Raw genomic sequence first — 20,287 nt, 5'->3', positions numbered from 1 at the left:
ACCTGAGGGCCATTGGCTCAGTTTTACCAATTTGAGCTTCTTCGTCTTTTTTTTTTTTTCCTTGATGGTATCGGGGTGGAAATCCAGGGCCTAATTCATGCAAGGCAAGCACTGTACCACTGAGCTACATCAGCCCCTGTGTTCAATTTTGAGACAGGGTATAAGTTGCCCAGGCTGGCCTTGAACTTACAGTCCTCCTACCTCAGCCTCCTGAGTAGCTGGGAGTACAGGCATGCACTACACCCAGCTTACCTCTCTTCATTTTCAAAGAAAACAATTCAGTGGAGATGCCATCCCCCTCTGTCTCTACCCCACTTCCTTTTGGAGTTACCTCCTGAGAGTTCTAGTCCACCTAATCTTGGTTCTCCCAGACCTCCTGTTGGGGGTTCTGGTGCCAGAAAAAAAACAATCTATGAGGGTGTCTTGGCCAGAGGTGGAAGTATGTAGGGTAGGTGCTCTGGAGCTGCGGGGTGGGTGGGTAGAATGCAGAGGTGTCTCTTTGGAGCATGGGCAGGAGCCTCAGGACCTAAGGTGCCAGTGAGGGCTGAGCTGGTGGTTAGTCTGCGGTTCCCTTCTGCTGCTGACTTGAACCTTGGGATCTGGTGATTGCACAGCTTGTGTCTACAGGGGCCAAGTTGCCAGGTTTGGGCCCTAGAGGGAACCCGTATGGCCAGAGCTTAGCCAGGGCCTATGGTCCAGTTAGGCCCTCCTGGGTTGGGACTTGGGATTTCCGTGGTAAGGATGGGAGTTTCTGATTCCCTATGAAGATCAATTTTGAATGAGGTGTCCAAGGAGATATGGCAGGGCCCTGGAGGGGGAGCCATGCCTTGATCTACATCTTGCCTTTTCTGCTTCACCTCTCTCTCTCTTGAGATGCTCATTGCACTTAGGTCTGGCAGGGACCACTGCAGTTGGGTTGGCCTCCTGAGGTCACCTGAGAAGGCTGGGAGCATGGACTGGCTGCAGAGTTTTTGCCTTCTCTTGTCTCCCAGGCACACGTTTTGGGGTGTGTGTAGAATCTGGTGACACATAAGCCGATTGACCTCATGTGGTGAGGGGCCTCTTGCTAGGCATAGGCAGGTCAGCTCGGGTGGGAAAGGTGAAGGGAGGCGTGTTCAGTTAAGTCAGCAGGACGCCATTTCATCTGCCCACATCTTCCCGCCTGGGGCTTGTGTGACTGGGGGATGGTTATTTATTCCCCCACTGGATGGGTGAAGGGGTAGATGTGAGGTGGCCCAGGAAGCTGCACTCTGGGTTCCAGCCTGGAGTCAGCTGGGTCACTTGAATATTACTTGAGACTGTTCTAGGAGGCCCCTCCCGTGGCCAGCCTGGGGCGGTCCTGCCTGCGGTGGGCGGTCCTCGAGGCTGCCTGCGCTGCCGATGCAGGCCGCGATCCTGCTGCTTCCTTTGGGGTGCGCAGGCCCAGGCCCATTCCCGCAAGATGGGCCTTTACCGGTGGGGGCCGGCCCTGCTCGCCTCCCCTCCCAGCGGCCTGGCAGCCTCACCCAACCAGACTGGTCCCACCCGCCAGGTCCGCGCCCTCCCTTTCCCCCCTCCTGCCCCGGTCTCCCCGTTTCTGTTCCTTCCCCTCCCCCCAGCTCCTGCTGGGAGTGGAGATTGCATTTCAGTTGCCATTTGCATTCCCAATCAATCCGGACTCCGCAATTAAGTCGGCTGGCGGAGCTGGGAGGGAGGCGGCGGCGGGAACGGGTCCTCTGGGGGCTGTCGCCTCCGCACCGCTCCCATTCCGTCCCAGATTGCTTCCTGCTCCGCCGTGCGCAGCCGGCCGGCCAGGGAGGGGAGCAGGAACCCTGTGGCTCCTTCCCTCGGGCTGGGGCAGGAGTCCTGGGCGGCAGGCAGGTGAGGGGTGGGCGGGGCGTGGGCCGAGGGCGAACCTGCCCGCAGCTCCGCTGGGCGAGCCCCGGGCCCTCCGCCCACACCCTCAGCTAACGAGCCTCATTACCACGCCGGCTGCCTACCTGCCTGTCCCCAGAGGCGGCCAGGTGATGAAGGTGGAAAAGGGCTTCCCTCCTAGACGAGGCAGCGTCTGCCTCCGATCCCTTTGGCAGGGAGGAAGGGGACCTAGGTAGGTCCCAGCAGGAAGGTGCTGAGTCCCTAAGTCCACACTCCCGGCTTGTTGGAGAAAGCAGACCCAGAGCCAGAATGGTCTGTAGAATGTTACCGGCCAGCTGTGGGCAGAAAAGGGATGGAAGCCTGGCCTCCATCCCCAGGACTGGAAGCTGGGGCTGCACCGAGGGGAGAAGGTGAGGGCAGGCCCTGCTGGGTGTGGACTGAGGGAGGCTGGAGGCTGTGCACAAGCCCTAGGGGAAGGCTGGAGGGGAGCCACCCAGAGGGCAGGAGGAGAGAGTTCTGTGCCGAGGGGCAAGAAAGCTGGGCAGGAGTTCCATCCAGGACACCCACCCTGGGCTCAGAACAGATGTCCTCCATTCAGGAGGCTCTGCCTCAGCGCGCCCACCTGGGAGGTTCCACCACAGTGCCCACTGGCACTTGGTCATTCTTCCTGCAGGAAGTTAGGGATAACTCCTGGTGTCTCCAGAGCCTAATGGCTGTTTGTCCTCACAGGCACCTGTTCTTGGGGCCCTGTGTTGTGGGGAGGGGGCGAGCGTGCAGCTAGACTATTTGCTTGGCTCTCAGCCACACTTGCCCTGGCCTGTGACGAGGACACTACATCCAAAGGCAGGTCATCAAGGCTCCAGACCCATCAGCCCCTCTTGTTTTCAGAAGCCCATTTTGAGGACAGGGTCTCCCACACTGATGGGGACAAGGAACGGGCTGCATCTTCAGAGGCCCACAATGGCATTTGTCTCTTGAGGGTGGCAGGGGGAGGAGGGGACAGGGGAAGGAAGGAGGGGTGGCCAGGAGTGAAACAGCTGGAAGTGGGAATTACCAAGCTGCTGGCGCCTGGGTTGAGCGCCCTCCCTCACCTCCATCTCGCCTGGGCTGGAAGGGAGAGGTCCATTGGGAGCCCTTAATCAACCTTCCTCCTAATCTTACCCACTAGGGCTGAGCCTCATTGGAAGAACTAGAGGGGCAGGTACAGTTCAGCTGGGTGCTTCCCTCCTTCATGGGAAGACAGAGGGTCTTCCTGCTTTCTCCTGCTGAATCTCCTCATGCCCACTCTCCTGGCCTCCATTCTTGCAGGAGAAGCCATTCCGGGGCTCCTGGCTGATGCCTTCTGTATGTGTGGTCAGTGTCGTTCTCCTTCACCCCTGTGGGTGGAGCCAGGGCACAGCCCCCTGCTCTACCAGTTGTGTGCCCGCAGCCTTTCCTGCTTGGCCCCGGTGTGGGGGTCTGACCACATTCCCGCTCCCCCTGTGGGATTTTGGAATCTGCAGGGAGGGCTGCCTCTTCCCACAGCTCCTGAATCAGGCTGGGGGATCTGCCACCTGGTGTCTACCCACTCTGCTGTGTTGTCTATAGTTTCAGGGAACCAGCCAGAGCTGGGTGAGGGCGCCTTTTTGGAGTTGTTAGAGGAGCAGGTTTGTCAAGAGGGAGGTAAAGCTAGGGCTGGGGGGTCTGGTTTCAACCCGGGGCACTTCACCTTCATCACCTGATGGCCAGGAAGCTTTCACCCAGTTCTGGGTCTGCTGTGGCCCAGATACTGTCCCAGGTGCTGAGAGTTTATCAGCAAGCAAAACACAGTCCTTGCCCTTGCGGAGCTTGTGTTTTCCATCGCCCCAGCTGACTGCCACCTTTAGAGTGACTTCCCTGCTTACTCAGGAAGTTTGGGGGGCTGAGATGGAAAGTTGGGGCTTCCTGGTGCTTTAGAGCGTGGGGTCTGAGGTGTTCTTGGGATACTTGGGGGTTTGTCTGCCCTGTGCAGGAATGCTGCAGGGGGTGGAAGGCCAGGCCCTGCAGAAATCTACTGTTGTTCCACGACCATCTGTGGCGCCTCCTGGGTGGGAGCATCACTGCTGGAGACCCTCTGAGTCTATTGCTGAAGTGGCTGTGCAAACGGGGGCTGGGGGACACCAGGACAGCAGTCCAGGCCACTTCCTGGTCAGAGAGCAGAGTTCTGCAGGAGGATTGAGATTTAAAGGCTCTCTGCTCAGCCACATGGCTCAGGAGAAGGTGGGATGGAGGGTGGTGTCACGCAGTGACACTGTGCCTGCCTTCTCTGGTCAGACAGACCCCTTCTGGCCTCTGATTGGACCTCTGTCTTCATCGCCCCATGGCACAGGGCTGGCTCCTGGCCTGATTAAATCTCTGTTCTTAGGGGATACTGCTGAAGCGGAGTGGCAAATCCCTGAACAAGGAGTGGAAGAAGAAGTATGTGACGCTTTGTGACAATGGGCTGCTCACCTACCATCCCAGCCTGCACGTGAGTCCAGGAGGAGGAGTGTGAGATGGGAGGAGCAGTAAGAGGTGGGGGGGGGTAACAGGATAATCTCTCAGTAATGATCTCAAATGGGTTTTCCACTAAGAAGGAACTGCACTTTGGCTTGGGACAGGCACATGACCCAGGCCCTGCTGAGCCTCTGGAGGAAGCGCCCCCCCCCCCCCCCCAGGGATGTTCACCCTACTCACTGCTAGGTTGGCAAGGCCAGTCTGCCCCTCCCTTGCCCCTGGGCAGCCAGGCTACACATACACTTCCAGTGGTTTGAAGAGCTGACTCCACCTACTTTGGGGATTTCTGTAGCCAGGGGTGCCTGTGCTGCCAACAGTGACTTTAGCTGGGTCATACCAGTGGGGAGTCTTGGGCTCTTGGGCCTGGGAAGGTGGAGGACAAGATGGCAGTTAAGCCACACTGAGGCCTCGTGCAGATGCTCTTGGAAGGAGAGTGGGTGGCATTGTCTGGGTAGAGGACTCTGAGGGCGCGTGGCCTGGCGTTGAGGGTGTGGGTGTTGCAGTGAGTGTAGTGTGGCCCCCGTGGCAGCTCCCCCCACCCTGCCTCTCCCCCTCCCCTCACTGCGTGTCTCCAGCACACAGCTGTCACCAGAATCCATCTCTGTCACCACCCCACTGTGGGGCTAATGAGTTCTCCTGTGAAGCCCCTCAAGCACAGCACGTGGGCCAGCCCCACCCCAGCCCGAGCCCTGGGCCTGCCTCCGAGGGTCCCTGGCCTGCCTCGGAGTGCACATGGTATTAGGAGGCCCAGCCCAAGGGTGCTGGGATCCATGTTCCCTGTCCACATCCTGCTCCCAGGAGCACTGTCCAGACGGCCCTGCAGAGAACACACGAGAAGAGGTCTGGGCTTCCTCTCATCTGATTCCTCTGGTACTGGCCCTTCTCCTTAGCTCAGGCCTACCATCAGTTAGATCATTCCTTCTAATAGCCCTGACCCTGCAGGGTAGGACCTGTGCCAGGACGCCAGGTGGCCATTGTCCCTGGAGAGATGGGGAAGGACCACATCCTTTTGGTCTAGCAACTCCCTCCTTGCCTTACCTGCCCTCCTCATCCAGGCCTCACCCTTCTCCAGAGTCCTGAAGAGACCACGAGAGAGGCATCAAGGGCCCCTAGGACATCATGACAACAGGGACACAGTATCCTAGGCAGTGAAAGGGCACAGTCTGCACTACCTCCAGACAGTCCACACCTGAGGGAGAGCCAGAGCTGTGCACCAGAGACACTAGTAAGTTCACAGTGTTCCCCAATGAAAGGGCCCCACAGCTGCCTGTTCACAGGCAGGAGGAACCCAGTGCTCCCATGGGGCATGATTTACCCCTGTCACCAGGCAGGTTAGCACATGCTTTCTGAGTGTGTCCATCTGGACTGAGGAGCTTGGGAACTGGCCTACAGGAAACATCTGGCCCTCGCCTAAGTAGGGTAGCCTCAGCCAGCCCTCTCCTGCGTACCAGTTCCTTTCTGATTGTGTGACCCTACCTGGGCACATAGTCTGCCCCTTTGCTGGGCAGATGGAGAGGAGGGATGGCAGAAATGTCTTGGAACACGGAGAGAAGGGTCAGTTGTGGTGGAGCGGGGTTTCTGATCTCCAGAGAGGAAGAGGGAAGGCATGTGGACGTGCCCTCTCTCTACACCTGCTGGAGAGCAGAGGCTCAGCGGGCTGTGGCTTGTCAGTCATGGGCCAGCAGCTGAGCTGAGACCTGGGCCCCTGACTGATTGTCAGCATTACCCAGATTTTCCTGCCCTCACCAGGAGCTGCTCCCTTTGGGGAGAAAGTTGCTGACAGGGAGGAGTAGTTCAGGCTGCTGGGAGGCCAGGCTGGGCATCTGAGTCCCCCAGGAGTCCCACTTGTTGCACTGTGTGCTTTAGGGACCTGTGACAGTACTTGGGTGCCATGGGCTTCTGGGCCTGTCCTCTTATCCTTGCAGGGTGAATTCTATGGGGTGTGACCTGCTGGCCCAGCACCAGGTCCTGCCCCCTGGGTCTCAGGGAAGAGGATCCGTGGCCAAGTCCTCTGAGAGCAGGAGTCCCCCATTGTGAGCAGCAGCTCTTCATTGCCCTGGGCCATGGTCAGCTCCCGTATCCCTCCTGTTAGACGTGTCTGCCCTGCTCTGCTTATCTTGTCATCTTTCCTCATCAAGAAGTCACAAGTCTGGTTTCAAACTGCAGTCCTGGCGACAGAACAAGCCATGGCAGAAACCAGGGCTGCTGTGGGCAGCCGCGCTCTTGGGGCCCAGTTCAGCTCCTGTGTTGGGCTCTTGAAGCCAGCCTCTCCCCTGCTCCCGCCCCTTCACCTAACTGCTCATTTGCCAGCCCTCACCTCTGCCACCTTCCCTGCTCCATCTCCCCTTTGTCCGCCAGCCTCCACAGCTCTTTAGTGGCAGTGGTGACCAGGCAGCCTCTTTCCCTGCAAGCAGTGGCTTCCCTGGAGGCTGTGGAGGCTCTATCCTGACTGTGAGAGGAGGGCCTCTGTTGACTCCGGAGTTCAGGCAGGACCCAGGCCTGTCTGGGCACCTGCTGGGGACAGGGCTTGCCTGGAAGCAGAGCCTTGGCGCCAGGGCCTCCCCTACTGACGGAGGCTGGCCAGGCCTGCGGAGAAGGAGTTGGTGGGCAGGCCTCGAGCTTCGCGCCCGAATCTTGCCTGGCCCAAGAGAGCCCGCCGCAGCCTCCCCCGCTTTGCAGCCAGCGGAGCCATTCACACAATCACCTTCTGTTAATTCTATCTGCAACATCAATTAAATTGTTTGTAGAAACTAATTGAATGTGGCTTAATCACACATCTTAATAGCTTTCCACGCTCTGAACTCGTTGTTAATTCCAGTAATAAAACGAGATGAGAACGCTGGCTGCGTAATTAGCGAGGAGGCTGGGGAAGAAATTGCTGTTTGATGGTGGGTAATAAAGGCAGCCGTGGTGACCGCTCTCCTGAGCAGCCGCTGCCACCGCCACCACCACGCTCCCTGTTCTGCTGACGGAGGGAAACGCTGTTGCTCTGAGCCTGAGGTCCCTGTCCCTGCTGCTGCTCCAGGCTTCATCACTAGAGTGTCCTCCAGGCCCAGGCTCCATGGCTCAGCTCTGGACCTGGAGCTGGCTGGGCCTCGGACCTGGAGTCAGGTGCTGAGGGTGTTGGCCTGCCCGGCGCAGAGTGTCTGTGGGGGGCAGTTAGGTGCTGAGGTTGGGCGGTCTCTTCCCCTGAAGCCAGTTTCTGGCTCCTTGGCCCTGAACCGAGCACCTCTGTGCTGCTCTTGTTCTTGGCATAGGGTCAGCTGCTGCCACGTCCCAGCCTGGGCATCCCAGGGCTCAAGTGGGGAAAACTGTTGCAGCAGCAGTGACCTCCTTGTGAACTGGAGCAGCCCAAGCCCCTCCTCAGGAGAGGGATTGCAGCTGGGCCTTTGGCCAGCCAGCTGTTGACAGTTGTCTAGAGCAGCTGATCCAAGATGCGATCATGTACAGGGACTGGGGATGGGGACTAGCAGGGATCAGGGATCAGTATGTACAGAGACTGGGGAATCCAGCACGTAGAAACTATGTCTGGGAAGAGGGGCAAGACCGTGAAATCACATGTTGGACACCAGGCTGGAAGCAGACCAGAGGGCCAGCAGTGACTGGGGGGTGGAGCTCAGTCAGCTACAGAAGGATCGGGTAGAGGTGCCTTTGGAGGGCCAGGAGGGGTCCCCGGGTATGTCTCCCACCCAGCCACCTTGGTGAGACCCGGGACGTCTCAGAGTGGTCCTGCTGGGGCGGAGGCTGCTCGGGTTCATTCCCCGTGTCTTCTACAGGTCTGAGACAATGAACAACACCCCAGAGCAGGTGTGCCCTGCAGGACTGGGGTGGCAGGAAGGCACAGACGCAGGGAATGGCAGTAGCAGGAAATGGGGGCTTCTCTTGAGCACACCTTCCAGAAGCGACTCCTGCGCTCTGGTCGTCAGGCTTGGGCCCTCCAGTAGGCTTCTGCCTGGGAAGGCCACCTGGAGAATGAAGGCAGCCACCAGCTCTGCCAGGCCTCGCAGGGCTGGACTTGGCCCAGGCCCTTCCACCGTGTGTTCACTAGTGCAGCCCACCTATAGCAGGCCTCAGGCCACAGGCCAGTGTTTGGGGCTCTCATTGCCTTGTTCACTCACCTCTTCCTCACTGGTAACGCCATGTTCTCCTAGTGACTAGGGACCAAGTGGCCCCTAGGCTATTTGATGTCCTCTTTCCCAAAATGAGGGGCAACCCTTGAGCCCTGATAAGACCCCCTGCCCTCCTACTGCTTCCTGAGGGGCAGCCACTCTGCCCTTCTGTGTGGAGAACATTGTCCCGTTTCCTGGGAGCCAAAAGGGTACGGTAACCAAGCAGCCCACCACCCCAGGGGTGCGGGTGGGAGGCCTGGGCACCCACAGGTAGCCAAGTTTGGAATGCTCCCCCAGGGAAGAACTTGGATGCCCAACACCCCAGATGCCTGTGAAGGGGACACGAGGAGCCCATTTTTTCTCATCAGCGTAATTAGTCAAATCAAATCAAGCCACGCCGCCTGATCCTTCTCTCAGGAAGGTATAGAGACCCTGGAGGAAGTGCTGGCGTACTATAGAGAGGGGCCCGGAACCACCAGGGAGCCTGGAAGCAGGGTCAGCAGTCGGGAAGGGCAGGCGAGAAGCAGTAGGGGAAGCGGGCCTTCAGGCACAGAGGGCCCTGCCACTGCTCCACCCTGGTGTCCGAGTGGGGCTGGGGTCCAAGCACAGCATACCCCCCACTTCCTAGGGCTTCTTTCTGGCTGACTTGAAAGCTGGCTGAGACCCGGGCCCAGCGCAGGCTCTAGGAGCACAGCCTGAGTCTGGTCTGCTACTTCCTAACTGATCTTGGGTGATAAACCTTCCTAAGCTCAGTTTCTTCATCTCCAAAACAGGCGCAGAACTCGCCATCAGGTGGTTGGGAAGATCACACAAGACGATGTGTGAAGCATACGTAGATAATAAACCCTGCTCTCGTGCAGTAACCCCAGCATACAGACGGGCAGATGCACTGACAGTCCCCACCAAAAAAGAGTCCGGGGTGTGAATCCCTGGACCTGCTGCTGCACTCCTCGGTTCAGCAGGGAGAATCAAAGCCTGCTCCTTAAAAGTTTGACAAATGCTTGTTAATCAGGCACCCTCCCAAGGTCTAGGGACTCTCTTAGACTTTGAATGTTCCCAGTGGCCAGCTGGGGTTGGGAGTTGGAGAAATGGGGCTGAGTGCCTCCTGGCCAGCCTTGGAGCTTGGGGTTTCTCCATCATCCATGTCTGAGTCTGCCAGTTCTCTCCTTGGCCACAGGGGTGCTGTCTCCCTGAACCATCTCCAGGTCGTACTCAGTCTTAAGGACCTCAAGTCTTGGCACTTAGCTCTAGATCCTCAGGTCCCAGTGAGACCCTGTGAGCCCCATGGGGATCTGGTGTGATCCAGACCAGGAGGTGTCTGTGGGCTTCGGAGCCCAGCTTTTTGAGACTGAGCTATCCCATGACTTAGCAAAGCAAGGAAGGACCTAGGAATCGAGGGGTTGGTGCTGGAGACGTGGCTGCCCCGGGATGCCTGTCCTAATGCATCTGTCTTGTGCACACGGCCTCTAGGATTACATGCAGAACATCCATGGCAAGGAGATCGACCTGCTGCGGACGACGGTGAAAGTGCCAGGGAAGCGCCTGCCCAGAGCCACACCTGCCACAGCCCCGGGTACCAGCCCGCGAGCCAATGGGCTGGCCATGGAGCGAAGCAGTACACAGCTGGGTGGGGGCACAGGTGAGGCTGCCACCATGGTGGATGCTGAGAGTGGCTGCAGAGGGGCCAGGGAGGCACATGTTCCAGGACCGGCAGTTCTCAGCCCAGGCCTGGGGCTCTGAACACATGGCCAGCCAGCACCATGCTTCAGGAGCATCTCAAGTCACATGCTGTGACCCGGATGCAACTCTAGCAGGGTGGTCAAGTAGCCTTGGCTGTCAGGTGGGCCCAGTGGTCCCAGGACCACCTCACTGCATCTGGAGCCAAGGGAGGCCAGCATCCTAGTTTGCTGTGTGGGGCAGAAGGGGACAGAACCATCGGGGGCCACCAGGCAAACATCCTCAGGTCTACAGTGAAAAGCCGGGTCTCTGCATATGAGGGCTGAGTTTAGAGAGGATCCTGAGGGTGGGAGGCACCGTATGTCCAGCGCTCTGGAGTAAAGTCGGGCTGAGAGGCGGTTATGGCCACAGGGCAGCCTGGGCTGCTTTTGGTGTGATAGCTTTGGTAAAAGGCCCTCTGTCCCCCAGTGCTCCCTTCCTAGCACCGGCTCATCCTCCTCCCCTGGGCTTCTGCTCCTGGGCCCCCACCCTTGCTGGGGTGGTCTTGCCCAGTCAGTTGCCCTGAGCTGCCTGGGTTACTGGATCTCTCCTCCATGTATATCTGCTCGTCCTCCTAGACCATCAGAACTTACTGTCTCTGGGCCCAGGAACTGCTGCTGGGGACACTGCCTTGTCCTGTTCCCGTGCCCAGCCTGAGGTATCAGCAGGGCAGGCTTTCAGCCAGGGTGCATGTGGAGACGCTGGGGTGTTCTGTTTGTCACAGTGATAGATGGTGTTGGATTTAATGGATAGGGGCTGGGAACACCAAGTCCCCTGGAGGTGACCCCAGTCAACAGTTACTCCCTCGAAAGGATGGTGGGACTTGTGCTGAGGAAGTCCAGGCCGAGGGGTGGTAGGTGAGGTGCAAGCACCCAAGTGTGGTCCTTGTTTGAGGCAAGGCCCATGTGGCCACCACTGACCCAGCTGGCAGTGTGGGGGCAGCCAGGCAGTACCGACTGGGCTGGCCAGGTGTAGTGGATGTCCACACCAGGTCCCAGGGCCACAGCACCACCGTGATGTCGAGACTCTTGTGCCTGTTTTCAGGAGGAAATCAGGGCTCAGACACCTGAGAACACAGCCCAACTGTGAGCGGGAAGCTGCTGTTTGGACCTTAGCGAGCCTGAGGGGACTCGTTCTGTTCCCTCCTCTGAGCCGCCCTGAGCTCAGAACAAGGGAGCCCTTGAAGTGAGCGAGGGACAGCTCTAACAGTGAAGGAAGCTGAGGAGAGGACAGTCCCTCCACCGGGGTGGCTAAGAGCCTGGGGTGTGCCTGGTGGGGCCTGGCCCCAGTGGCACAGATGGGAGGCTGGGGGTGTTCCTCCGTGCGGAAGGCCGGGTCTTGAGCCCCTCTGGTCGGGGTGGGTGTTCTCAGGAGGAGGCGCAGCACAGGTTTGCCGAAGGGGAGCCTGGGGAGCTGAGCCTTGGAGTCAGGTGGCCAGAGGGAAGCAGAAGGCTGCTGTCCTGTCCCCGTCCTGGGCCCTGATGTGCTTCACACTGCTGCCATAGTCACAGAGCCCACCCAAGAGCAGGAGCGCATGGACGGCGCTCACCAAGCCCCTTCCCGCTGCCGCACGCTGACACCGACCCTCGCGCACACTCACACATGTCTCTCGCTCACCGGGCGATGTTAACATCTCATTATCTTTGTTACTGTAATTACATTATCCGCTGCTTTATGCAGAATTATCCTCGGAGGACTAATTGATGGCTCCATGTTTAATTCATTAATCATTAGCATCAAATTCGACAATTACAGTGCACACTGATTGTGGGATTGCAGGCGTAATGAGGGGAGAATTAACAAAGAAAAGGGAAAGCACTTTCCCTCCCTCAGGGTTTTGGGTTGGGGGCTTGGGAGGAAGTTGGGCTGTGATGTCTTTGATGGGGCCTGGGGTGGAGGGGGTAGGATTTGGAACCTGGGAGGGGATGAAAGCAGGAAGTGGTGGGGAGAAGCCAGGGTCCCTGGAAGGTTTGTTGGAGGTGGGAGAGAAAGGCCCATCCAGGAGGGACCCGTGAGACCCAAGGAGGGGCTGGGCAGGATTCAGAAGGGCAGTGTCAGTGCATTACCCTGGGCTGGCCTTGTCCCCGCGTCACCAGGTGCTGACCCTGTGTCTAGTTCTCTCTGGCTGTTAGGATGAATACAAGAAAACACCGAGCTCACGCCTGCTTCTGCGCTGCGTGTCTGGCCTGCTCTCAGACGGCCGGGTCCGCTCAGGCCTTCCTGTCCACCCTCCTCCATGCGCTTGCAGGGCCAGCCTGGCCCCCGCTTGCTTTCGCCCCTGGCCGTCCACCTTTCTGCTAACCTCCACACCTGGCTGGCTCCTTGGCCCATTTAAACATCCTGGCTTTGGCCCACCTGTTCCCAGAGCCCTGTGGCCGCTTCTCTTGGCTTGGGAGTATTGAAGGAGGGGAGGGACACCTGGGTTCTCGGGCCCTTTAAGGCCCTCTGAGGCCCATGGCTGTGTTGCCAGGCTCTCTGCAGCAGGGACTCAGCCTGGGCGGGGGCCAGGAGAAGGCTGAGGTGCTCGGCTGGCTTCACGGCTGGCCACATCTGCCCAGCCTGGTACTCCTAGGCCTTCCGCTCCCCTGGGCTCTGCTGTTCTTCCCTGATGGGAAACGAAAGATTAATTTTCTCCAGCCCAACAGGATAATTACTAATACTAATTAGACATAATTACTTGAATTTGATACACTTATTTCTCGTTAGAATGGCAGCAAGTCTTAGGCAAATCAAATGACACATGTGGACCAGCACATAGGGTATAGGGCCTGAGCCAAGGGACAATGGCACCTTGGCCAGGAGCCCCTCCAAGACCCTTGCAGTGTCCTGTGACCCTGCCCTTTCCAGTTGCAGTCACAGTGAGGAGACAGCTGTTGTGTAGTGCATTGGGAGAGGAGGCAAGAAGGTCCAGGGGGCCCTGTGAGGCCGCAGGCTCCACAGTGTGCCTGGCCTGCACCTGGTGACCCTCCCACTCCTGGCCATTACCCTGCTGTGGCCCTTTTTCCAGGAAGGTGTTTCTAGGTGGCTCCCATTGGCCTCCCCTCCCAGTCTGACTTTCCGCCTTCAGGTGCCCCCCACTCGGCCAGTAGCACATCCCTGCACTCTTCCGAGCACCCCCTTGGCACTCGGCCTGGGCTGGCCTGCACCCCCAGGGCCAGCACCAGCACTCCTGCTCCCTTTCTAGTTCTGACCGGTGGAGGGAGGCCACTGCCCTGCCCTGCACACAGCACCCTGGTGAGTGGTGGCTCTCTGCTTCCCACTCTTCTGGTACCTGGTTAGGTGACAGAGAGGAGGGGAGGCTGCAGCTGGACGGTGCCCAGGCTGAGGGTGGCCCAGTGGAGCCCTCCAGCGCTCATGGCAGGCACTGCACTGGGGGCCGGGGACCCTGCCCCTTTGGAGCAGGAGTAGGGACTCTGGCCCTTCTCCAGCCCCTGCCTGGGCTTTCTGCCCTTCGCCCCTCCCCTTGGCTCCAGTCTGGCCCTCCAGCCAGCGCTGGAGGCCCGCCCTCTGCAGCTCCTCCTCCCCGTGTCCCCAGGCGGCGCTGGTGGCGCGCTCCCGCATCCCCATCAGCCCCCTGCGCAGCCAGCTCATCAGCCTCTCCGCGGGGGGGACAGGGAAGCGGCTGAGTAGGGAGGTCGGTGGCTGGGGACTCTAAGCCATGAGAACTGGTTCTGAAGGCGGCATGGCCCACCACCGTGGGCGGGGGGGGGGGGGGGGGTCCCTGCAGAGTTGTCCTAAAGGTTCTTTCCACCTGTGCTGCTGTCCTCCAGGGCCAGACTGCCTCCTCCCGCCCACCCACCTAGCGTACTCTCCTGGGATCCTCGTTTCCACCCCTTCATTTCCTCCTTTGCGTCCCCCAACCTGCCCCTACCCTCTTGGTAGTTCAAAGGCTAAAAAAAAAAAAAAAGTGGTAACAACTCTCCTGTCCCTTCTACCCCCTAGTGGCAAATGAAGGTGAAAAGACAGGGAGATAACCCAGGGTGTCACCTGCCCCTGGTAAGCCAGGAAGTGGGCAGACAAGCCTGTCCCCTGCCTCGCCCCAGCCTACCCAGGGGCACACTTGCTGTGCTCCCTGATGACTCCCAGAGGTCCGCCCCAGGCCCAGCCTCTGAGCCCTGAGCTTCCTTCCTGAGCATGCCCACCTGTGAGGAAGGACCTAGCCATTAGTCTCTGCCCACCCATCCATGGCTGGGCCCTTCCCTTGGGTCACTGGCTGATGGCCTGCGCTGGCCTTGGTGAGACCCCTCTGTTGAGTCTGAGGGAGGCAGAGAGGCAGGGAGGGAGCGCGTCTGCCTCTAATGAAGTTTGACATTTAGTGGTGAGCGCCGGGCGGGGTGTGGGAGCCGGAGCTTGATTAGCGCGCTCTAATTGACAGTAATTAGGCAGCTCCCTGATTGTTTCTAATTCTGCTATTAATTGTGAGGAGCGGGGAGTGTGATTGAGGATAAATTTGGTGCGGAGCTGCTGGGGCTTCAGCTCCCTGAGTTCCCTGGGCCGCCTTCCACCCCTCCAGGCTGCAGAAGCCGGGGCCTCCCTCTGCCGTTCTCCTGCCCGCCTCAGTTTCCTTCTCTGCCCATTTCCTCTTCCACTGCTGGGGGCCTTGGGACTGGGAGACCTGGGCAGGACCCCATCCCAGAGAGGGTGCAGGCCCGCGGGCTCTTCAGGTGCGGCCCGTACAGTGGCAGGACGGCCCTCCCCAGGCCACCTCTCCTGTTCCCACACATGTCCACCTCTCCCCTCACCAGCCAGTGGCCCAGCTGAGGTGCTCAGTTCCAGCCCCAAGCTGGAGCCTCCCCCATCTCCCCACTCCAACCGGAAGAAGCACCGGCGGAAAAAGAGCACCGGGACCCCCCGACCAGACGGCCCCAGCAGTGCTGCTGAAGGTTAGGGGGACCCAGAGGGAGAGTGGGCCTAGGAGGTGGGCAGTGGGGTCTGGGCACCGTACTCCAGAAGTCATGCCGGTTTTTCCAGATCGATGGATGCGGCACTTTCTAGGAATAATAGATGCTAACTCCATAACCTCTTTCGATAATTTGGACCCAGGATTTTGGAAAACGTCCTGTTTCCTCTCCCTGAAACAGCTGGGAGCTTCTGTCCTTTCCCCACCCCCTTCTCTTTGTGATACTGGGAATTGAAGGTAGGGGTGCCTTATCACTGAGCCAGCTCTTCTGTATTTTGAGATGGGGCCTTGCTAAATCGCCCAGATTGGCCTCAGACTTGCAATCCTCCTGCCTCAGCCTCCTGAGTGGCTGGGATTACTGTGCCCAGCCCTTCTGTCATTCTTCAAGTCAGAGACAGCGAGCTGCTACGGTAGCTCCTCCAAGAGTTGCCGGGAGGGACCTGCTTTCTGTGTTTCTTGTATCACCCACAAGTGTTGTGAGTGCTTCGCATTTGTGCCTGGGTCAGCTGAGTTCTCCTGAGCCAAAGAGCCCCAGTCCTTGACCAGCTTCCTCTCTCAGTCTCTTCATCACAGTGCTGCTCCCGCCCCCGACTCCCTTCCAACCTCAACCTGCTCCGTGGCTGGAGTCTCTTGGCTCCCAAGTGACTTCCGTGGACTCAGTTGTCATTTCTGCTCTGACTCTAGGGTTAGGGGTGTGGGTCAGGTGGGTGGAGATGGCTGCCCTTTTGCAGCCAGCCTGGGACACACAGTGATACTTAGCCATCATGGCACGGGTGTCCGCTATGGTCCAGGAACCAGAGCCCACAAGCGCTGGGGGAGCCAGAGGCTGAGGCGAGAGCTAGGTGGGGCGCGAGACTGGTGCCTGGGGAGAGAAAGGCGCTGCGTTTATCATGTGGCAAGGCGGTTCTGTTAAGGGTCCTGAGAGCAGGGGCCCAGCGGAGGAGGACTTCCAGGGCCCAGGTGGCACTGAGGAGAGGCTGCCGGCAGAGGTGCAGTGAGGACTTGGGTGGGACAGCCCTGGCCCTCCCACCGGTTCACATGCTGTCTCTCCAGCCCCAGCACAGGTCACACTGCCACCTCGGGGGCAGGGGCCGCTGGGAATGAGATCCATGTGGCTGTCCTCTAGGGCTGGGAGCACAGCTTGGAAGAGCTTCATCGCAGTGCTTGGGGTCACAGTCCAGCCCCAGCACTTGTCACTACAGATGTCCTCAGGTCCCGATTGGCTCACATCCTACAGTTCCTGGAGAAACCATCTCCCCCCATTTGCCCTTCCTGCCTGTCTGTGCCAGGGCAGTGGGGGAGGGGCCCCACTCCCAAGAGCCCCACGCTGACGCCGTCAGGAATATTGGGTTTAATGAGCTGCAAAATGAGGCGGCTGCAGCTGACATGTACGAATGGTGCCCACCACCGCCTCCCCCGCCACACTCGCCTTCCAGCGCCTGTTGTAGCCTTCTCCAGACGCTGGGCCCGGCTTTCTCCAGGTGCCCCTCTCTGGTCCAGACCACACGTGGCAGTGCTGGGGAAGCCAAGAACTTGCACCCCACTCCCCGAGGCTCCACAGGTGGCTAGGAGCTTGCACTAGTCTTGCAAGGTCACCTGCCAGTGGTCCTGGAGCGTGTGCCCTGGGGCCGGGTGGACACGGCTGGGGAGGAGGACGAGTGCAGGTGGAGCTGTGAGTGGAGCTGTGCCACCGGGTGCCCTGACGTGACTGCCCTCCCCCACAGAGGCAGAGGAGTCCTTTGAGTTTGTGGTGGTGTCCCTCACCGGGCAGACGTGGCACTTCGAGGCCTCAACGGCGGAGGAGAGGGAGCTGTGGGTGCAGAGTGTACAGGCCCAGATCCTGGCCAGCCTGCAGGGCTGCCGCAGCGCCAAGGACAAGGTAGGCAGGGGGGCGGCCACCCCGAGTGCCTGGCGGGGAGATGGTGCTGTGGCTGACTGAGTCCTGTCTCCCTCCTGGGGCAGACCCGCCTGGGGAACCAGAATGCAGCCCTCGCGGTGCAGGCCGTGCGCACGGTGCGAGGCAACGGCTTCTGCATCGACTGCGACGCCCCCAGTGAGTGTCCCGGCCGTGGCCCTGGGAGGGGGGCTGCAGCTGCAGAGCTGGCAGGTGGCGGGGGGCCTTCCCCGTGTCCCCTCTCTGGTCACCCTTGTCATATTATTGTCCTCTCCTCACCTAGACCCCGACTGGGCCAGCCTGAACCTGGGCGCCCTGATGTGCATCGAGTGCTCAGGAATCCACCGGCACCTGGGGGCTCACCTGTCCCGGGTCCGCTCCCTGGACCTCGACGACTGGCCACCTGAGCTGCTGGCTGTCATGACTGCGATGGGCAATGCACTGGCCAACAGCGTCTGGGAGGGGGCCCTGGATGGCTACGCAAAGCCCGGGCCTGAAGCCTGCAGGTGAGCGGATGGGGCCCTGACGTTGGCCAGGATGGGGGACAGCTGGCGCTCCCAGTGTGGGGAAGATATGCTGGGGATAGTGCCCAGCGGCTGTGACAGTGTTAGAAGGGTTAAACTAGCCATTGCTCTGCCTGGCAGTTGGCCCCTTGGGTGCCCCTCCCCCTCGGCGCCTGTCACTCAGGCGCCTCACAACAACAGGCCCTTTCTGAGCCGTTATCAGCAGGTCAGGGGGCCAGCAGGAGGCGCATGCGCAGGGCTCCTATCGCTGTGTGGTGCAAGGCCCTGGCCTGCGCTGTGAGATGGGGAGAATGGGTGGTAGATAGGGTCGCTGTGGCCCCCCTCGGGCCACCCGCTTTGTTCTAGCACTGCCAATGGGAGAGTACAGATGACCAGATAAGCTGCTGCTCGGGCCTGCCTGGATTCTTCCTGCCCTCTCGGCCCCATGTCCCTGCTGCCCCCCGGGGCTTCCCTTCAGTGTCCCTTCTTTTCACTTATGCCCTCCTTTTACATTCCCCGCTGCCCCTGAATGCCTGGCGTCTCTGGGGCTTCCCTCTCCTCCACACTCTCATGCACCTCATACCCGGCCTCCCTGTCCCCCACCTGGGTGCTCCACGCCTTCTCAGCCACCTACAGCCCCCGCAGGCTCGGTTCCGTTCGGTGGCTCATGCTTTGACGGACCTGTGCTTGCAGAGAGGAGAAGGAGCGCTGGATCCGGGCCAAGTACGAGCAGAGGCTCTTCCTGGCCCCGCTGCCGAGCTCGGACGTGCCACTGGGGCAGCAGCTGCTCCGGGCCGTGGTGGAGGATGACCTGAGGCTGCTGGTGATGCTGCTGGCCCACGGGTCCAAGGAGGAGGTGAACGAGACGTACGGGGACGGGGACGGGAGGACGGCTCTGCACCTGTCCAGTGCCATGGCCAACGTAGTCTTCACACAACTGCTTATCTGGGTGAGTGGGGGCGTCTCCGGCCTACCCTGGCCTTTTTGCCCCAGCCTTCAACAGCCCCCCAAACTTTCCTGCCCCGTCATGCCAACTGAACGTGTTTCCTCCGGCAGTACGGGGTGGACGTGAGGAGCCGGGACGCGCGGGGCCTGACCCCACTGGCCTATGCCCGCCGGGCCGGCAGCCAGGAGTGTGCAGACATCTTGATCCAGCACGGCTGCCCTGGGGAGGGCTGTGGCTTAGCACCCACCCCCAACAGAGAGCCGGCCAACAGTACCAACGCCTCTGCTGAGCTGCACCGCAGCCCCAGCCTCCTGTGAGGCCCAGGAAGAAGGCAGAGAGGCCAGAAGGACTTCGTGGCTTGGGACCCTCCTCCCTGCAGGCACTGGGGGAAGCGGGCACAGAGCCAGAGAAGCAGGGACACGCAGCCAGGATGAGAGGAGGGAGAAGTCAAAGGGATCCGAGGAGAGGTCTGGGGTTCGAGCTGCAGCAGAGGGAGGGAGCACGGTGCTCAGCCCTCTGCCCTGCAGGGCCACTGAGAAGGGACGGACCCTTTGGAGGTGCCTGTGAGGAGAGGGGGGCGGGACCTCTCCCTCCTCCAGACCCCTGCCTCCTAGTGCCAGCCCCCACAAGCACAGGGCACAGGATGGGGGTGCTGGATGAAAGAGACAAGAGGGTGATCTGTGAGTCCCATGTAAAATTTGTACATTGGAATATTTATGTTTGTGTACATACTTGGTGAGCGTGTATGAGGAGCCAATAAACCAGACGTGTGTGGCCCTGCTTCTCCTTCACACTCTCCCCTCTGGGAGTGCCCCTCACCTCCACCTCTGCTCATTTTTGCTGTCTCTGTTCTAAGGCTTTCTCCCTGTCAGCCAGACCCCAGGCTTCCTTCCCGCAGCCGCCGCCTTGCATCAGTTTCTCTCGCTCTCCTGGCAGCGGTGTAGCTGTTTATGGGCAGCACAGGGAACCTGATGGGACGGAGCAGCCCTTCTTCCCCTTGGGTGCTGCCTTCACTGCACCCCTGCCCCCACCATCCCCAGGAAGCTTTCCAGTGGTCTCTGACATCAGTGTCCTACCTAGTGACGGCATGCCACAACCCGGCCCTGGCCACAGTGTACCAGAGGGCAGGAGCATGCCCCTCCCTGGGAGTCTGAGAATGTGCCCGGACCTTAGAGCTGATGCCACAGGGTGGGCAGCTAGCTGCTGAACGAGGCGGCTGGGGCACAGGGGCCTGGGCTTTGCTTGTGAGCAAAGGGGAGGGGGTGGCAGAGCAGCCACCTGGACGCCCACCGGCAGCTTGCCCAGCTGGGGGCAGGACGGGAGCCTCTGCCTTTCTTTCTCACCATATCCCTCTTCTCCAGGGATCCAGGGGCAACTGTACTGGCTCTTGAAGGACAAGAACTGGCTAAGTTCAGGTCCCAGCTCTCAGGAGCCTGTTGTTCCCCGTTTCTGAAACCACTCTGCTGGCAGCCCGTGTTTCCTGAAGCCCCTTGGGTACATGGCAGGTGTGCTGGCTGGTGCCCTGCGTGGGCACCTGCCTACATGTAGTAAATAACCAAGTAACGCTGCTCAGAGAGGAAACCAGGTTTTATTTCTTTGTCCACGTCCCCTTTTGCAAGGCTGTTAAGAGCCTTACACGTAGATCAGGGCAGAAGGGCCGGGGCCATGGTGTGTGGGACTGGGTTCCTGGACTTGGGAAACACTAGCCGCAGTCACCTCCAGACTCCCTCAAGACAAGCCGCTCGGGCCGGCGGGACCCTGCTCAGCCAGGCACAGAGCCAGGGGAGACGCACAGCAGCCTTGGTGGTGGCTGGTCCCTCCGGCCTTTCTGCTCAGTGCTCACTTGCCCTC

General features: G+C 59.9%; 1 protein-coding gene across 4 annotated transcripts in view; it reads left to right on the top strand.

Moving 5' to 3' along the window:
- The window catches only part of Agap3 (ArfGAP with GTPase domain, ankyrin repeat and PH domain 3), a 52,780-nt gene extending 33,570 nt beyond the window's left edge, over window positions 1-19,210 (top strand). For 2 of the 4 annotated variants that reach the window (XM_027943451.2, XM_071610794.1), the window contains 8 exons: window positions 4,238-4,342; window positions 9,948-10,116; window positions 14,939-15,076; window positions 16,818-16,972; window positions 17,056-17,146; window positions 17,271-17,493; window positions 18,184-18,439; window positions 18,547-19,210. In XM_027943451.2, the coding sequence (XP_027799252.1) occupies window positions 4,238-4,342; window positions 9,948-10,116; window positions 14,939-15,076; window positions 16,818-16,972; window positions 17,056-17,146; window positions 17,271-17,493; window positions 18,184-18,439; window positions 18,547-18,753 (1,344 nt within the window). In that variant the 3' untranslated portion in view covers window positions 18,754-19,210. The remainder of the gene's footprint in view (window positions 1-4,237; window positions 4,343-9,947; window positions 10,117-14,938; window positions 15,077-16,817; window positions 16,973-17,055; window positions 17,147-17,270; window positions 17,494-18,183; window positions 18,440-18,546) is intronic. The other 2 variants (XM_027943452.3, XM_027943456.2) reach the window with 1 other exon arrangement.
- Window positions 19,211-20,287: the final 1,077 nt, after the last annotated feature.

The sequence above is a fragment of the Marmota flaviventris genome, chromosome 1, assembly GCF_047511675.1.
Source record: "Marmota flaviventris isolate mMarFla1 chromosome 1, mMarFla1.hap1, whole genome shotgun sequence".
Lineage (NCBI taxonomy): Eukaryota > Metazoa > Chordata > Mammalia > Rodentia > Sciuridae > Marmota > Marmota flaviventris.
This window is presented reverse-complemented; position numbering and strand designations above follow the sequence as displayed.